Source organism: Penaeus chinensis, chromosome 22, assembly GCF_019202785.1.
Source record: "Penaeus chinensis breed Huanghai No. 1 chromosome 22, ASM1920278v2, whole genome shotgun sequence".
NCBI classification, from domain to species: Eukaryota; Metazoa; Arthropoda; class Malacostraca; order Decapoda; family Penaeidae; genus Penaeus; species Penaeus chinensis.
Genome location: NC_061840.1, coordinates 22,576,375 through 22,580,817, shown reverse-complemented (window position 1 = coordinate 22,580,817; position 4,443 = coordinate 22,576,375). Strand labels below are relative to the sequence as shown.

The window sequence follows — 4,443 nt, the reverse complement described above, 5'->3', positions numbered from 1 at the left end:
CAAATGTTATTTGACATAATTTTAATGGCCGATATTTGCGATATATCACGAGCCAATCACAGGATTTGTTACAAACAAGAGCATCTCATTCACAGAAAACTGGATATTACACACACACACACACACACATACACACACACACACACACACACACACACACACAACAACAACAACAACAACGAAAAAAAAATCATCCCTTGCACCTGGTGTAACAGTTGGAACTGTGAGGAAGTGTACATACATGCAATCCCCTATAGCTTCGGGTTAAGAGAGAAAATTATAGTTTATTTAAACCACATGTCGTGAACTGGGGCCGGATACTCAAAACAACCCGTAAGTTACAAGGTCGAGGACGTTGTAACCGCTTTACAACATTGTAACTTACGAACTCCTTACAATATTGTAAGTGACCCATACTCAAAAAAAATTTACAATGTTGTAAGCACATTGTAAGGCTAATGTCAACATCGTAAGTTAATTCCCTAGGCTGCCAAGAGAGGTCACATCGGTAGGTGATTGACCAATCAGCAGTCAGCCTCGTAGACGTAACAGCCAATGAGAAGCCACAAATCTCAGCTGTTTTATCACCGTGCTACACCAAAGGTAAACAACGCCATGGAAGGTCCAACTCAAAAGAAAAGAAGGCCAAATTTCTCAGACGAAGAGATGTTGGCTTTAATAGAAGCTGTGGCAACGAAGAAGAATGTGGTTCTGGGTAAATCAGATAACAGAATAACCGCACAAGTGAAAAATAACGCCTAGGAGAGTGTGACTAAGGAAGTGAGTCTTGTCGCTCGCGTACCGAGGAATGTGAATGTAGGGCGTAGGAAGTTCACAGACCTAAGAGCAGCTTGAAAAAAAGGCAGCACAAGAGGAAAAACACATGGGAGGAACAGGTAAGATTTCAAAAGTAAATTTTGTTCTGTACATTCTTAAGGTACCGTCAACATGAGTTGTTGAAATTAGTCACAAGTGCTTGAAACTTATCCTTTATAGTTAGAGTAAAGGAAAAACAGTACATGTCATATAATAACTTTATATTCTTGTCACAGAATAGTTGAAGTAGGAGTGAGTACCAATTTTTTTTATTTTTTATTATCTATATCATGTCATGGATATTTTTTTAATATCCATGACATAGTAACTCAAAGTAATGTAAGGGTAATATCAAGTGCAATATGATAGTACACTCACTGATGCATAACACAATATGGAGATAAAGCATATTGTCATATAGAAAATAGAATGTAGAAATATCTTAGTAATTGCCTATGTATCAGTTCCCTTATATGAAAAAATCTAGAAATTTGATTAAACAAAGGCCAACAATATAGCATAAAGAATGGTAATATTAAATGTATAATCTTATTTGTTTGGTATTATTTAGTTTCTGAGTGTTTATTGATTTAAAAAATAACTTATTTCCTGAAACATCTACAATTATAAGAACAATTTTCACCATATGATCATCCTTCACAGATGTAGTCTAATGGATGGATTTTTTTAAGTAAATAAAATAAATATGACTCATCAAGTAAATAATAGCAGTATTACATGTCGGATCTTATTCATTTTGCATTATTATTATTAGTTTTTAATACATAGGAATAGTCATTTCTTAAATCAACTTCATAATTGTATTCTAATAGATATTTATTTTTTGACTTAATTAAAAATAGCAAACTTGACTCATCAAGTTGCGAATCATACATAAATAAATATCAGCTTAATAATTCAGATCACATCATAACACAATTATAATATTGAATTTAACATTGGTTACTCAGGCAATTTTACTATTTGATATCATGAAGGCTCAGTTGTTTTACATGATTTTTAAGGTTAAAATACATTTTAGAATCCAGTTTATATTACAGGTAGTTGTCTGCATTAAATTTATTGCCATAATGAAGACAAGATGATCACGGGATGTGAGAATGTTAACAAAATCAGGAAAAACATATCAGTGTCAGTTCATTATCAAGTAAAAGACTTGTGATAAGTTCAGAATTCCTATATGTTATTTAATCTATTAACCTTTTGTTCTTGGTTTCCAGGTGGTGGCCCAGCAGTTTTCACAAACTACACTCCTCTTGAAGAAACTATTTTAACACTGACTGAGCCTGTTGATATTACTGGTTTACTAGGGGTTTATGAAAATGAGACAGAAGTTGATGGTGAGTTAACATGTTTTAAATCAAGAGGGGGGACACAAAATCTATTCCCTTTTTATGATGTGCTTATAGTTTGAAATTTTGTAATATTTGACTCTTTTTTAATATTAAGCAACACATTCTAAATACAAGAAAAGTAAAATTATTTGTATGCTGATATATGTCGGTTTAGGAGTATAATACATGTGTTGTCTTATCAGACTCAAGAAATGTATATTATAAAAATTAAAATATAGATTTGCATTTTTTAGATGTTGCAGAACCAACTCATGGGCCATCTGGGATAGCATCTCAGGCCATAACAGACTCGAAAGTTGTTGTAACATTGGATGAGGGCACTCCAGAGGAGCAAGAAATGACAATATCTATTGTGTCAATGGACCACACTTACTCTTCAGAATTACCTCCTTTTTTAATAGAAGACAGTGACGCTCAGGATGGAGGAAGCAGGCATAGTCATAGCAGAAGATCAGAAGAAAGGAGAATTTTGCCTGACATGCTTCAGATACAAGCAAATATAGAAATTCACTTGAAACAGCTTGTAAGCTCAGTAAAAGACATTGCATCAGCATTACAAACAATTGCTGGTGTTATAAAAGATAAGGCATAAGTTCTTATTTTTATCAAATGATGAAATATTTTAGTTTTTCTCCCATTCAATTCTAGTCTTAATCTACCCATTTATAGTACACAGTTGACATTAATTTGTGATAGGCATTTAACAAAATCATAATGTTAAGTTATTGCTTGAGAGACTAAGTCTAAAATAAGTCTTTATTTCGGAGTTCCTTTATTTCTTTAATACAGACTAAGGCAAAAATCCATTATATATTATTTATTTTTTGTTCGCATTAATGTTTGCACTGAGGTTGTGAAAATTGTATTTTGGTTTTATGATATAGGTTAAGACCATTTTATCCAGTTTGGAAGAATCATATTTTAATAGGGAGGGAATTCAGGATTTTATTATTTTTTTAGGAAAAAAATGATTTTCACGGTTTGGTTTCTGCATAGGTTATATATTTTCCTTTTAGGTTAAGGAAGTAACAAATTTTTGTTGTTTACACATGGCAATAATAAAGTTAAACTATAATAGTTCTGGTGCTGTCAATTAAGATTGATTTTATTTGTTGATACTAAGACAGAGCTGTATTTAAGTTTAATTTATTTTTCTGGTTTTGATGTTGTAGGCTGAGGAAGAAAGCAAATATATACTTATTGCTATTCTAATATTTATGGTTAACATAGTAATTAAGCTTTGAGGGACAGCTTTACTCGTATTTTAAAAATGTTATATTTCTTTATTTGTATATTTATATCTCTGAAATTACTTGCTTCCAAAGATTTTTGTTTATTTCACTTCTAAGGCAACCCAACTTTGGTTGTGGTCTGTCTTGTGGTCATAAAGCACCATGACAAAAATATGTAACTTACATTTTGTACTTTTGCGCAGTATTGCTTTGTATGTATGTGTAGATACTTTCATATTATTTTTGTGATGTATCATTATGGTATTTTTCTTACCAGTCTTATATTTTTATAATCACAGTCTGAAATAAAGTTTTACTTTTTAATGCTTTATTATAATTACCCTAGATCTTGAATAACAGTTATTTCTTCTTTCATATTCAAACTACTACTTATTCAATTTTAATGTGCATTGATAAGAGTTCCATCAATAAAAATAATTCAAGTATACAATTATTCATACAAAAAAAAAAAAAAAAAAATGGAGAAGTAAAATCACTACTTCTAGGATGTGGTAGTATGTATGTAACCTAGTTCTTCCTGAGTATAGGTCCAACACCTCACGGAGCCTTAAAATGTCATGTCTTGGAAATCCGTAGTACCGCAGTAACTGGTTATCATTAACATGCAAAGGGGTTCCTATAATGTCTTTCACGCTGTAAAGCTCGATCATGAAAATAAGCAGCCACCCACTCCATATTGGGTGTGTCGTCTGTCAACACTGTTAGCACTTGCAATATGTTTAAATCACAACAATTAAGCAAAGAAGGCAAAGAAAACACTGAATATCTAGATTTTCCGGTGTATTAAATATATAAAACGGCAGTGTGTAGTCAAATAAAGGCTATATAAGTTATGACGACTATGCAATCGAGATATAAACAATCACTATATCCGGTTTGAAACGCTTACAAGAGCTCCCGAGCAGTTGTAACTTACAAGGTACTTTACAATGTGTGACGTCATAACATGGCGGCTATTTTTGTTTCGAGTATGGCCCTCGGAGGAGTTACAACATTGT

At 32.3% G+C, this 4,443-nt stretch overlaps 1 protein-coding gene across 2 annotated transcripts; it reads left to right on the top strand.

Annotated features, from left to right (window-relative positions):
• The first annotated feature begins 355 nt into the window (after positions 1–355).
• On the top strand, positions 356–3,163 carry LOC125037034. Of its 2 annotated transcripts, none has more exons than XM_047630003.1 (3): positions 356–896; positions 2,058–2,177; positions 2,435–3,163. In XM_047630003.1, exons 1-3 carry the CDS (start codon positions 884–886, stop codon positions 2,782–2,784), a joined length of 483 nt encoding a protein of 160 aa, XP_047485959.1. In that variant the 5' UTR covers positions 356–883; the 3' UTR covers positions 2,785–3,163. The 2 variants fall into 2 exon arrangements, with proteins under 2 accessions (XP_047485959.1, XP_047485958.1); XM_047630002.1 differs by having other exon boundaries at positions 358–896; positions 2,426–3,163.
• Positions 3,164–4,443: the final 1,280 nt, after the last annotated feature.

Excerpts from the sequence above, each read along its gene's own strand:
- LOC125037034 (XM_047630002.1), top strand. Across the intron at positions 2,178-2,425 it reads AAATGAGACAGAAGTTGATG|ATGTTGCAGAACCAACTCAT; the intron begins GTGAGTTAACAT and ends TGCATTTTTTAG.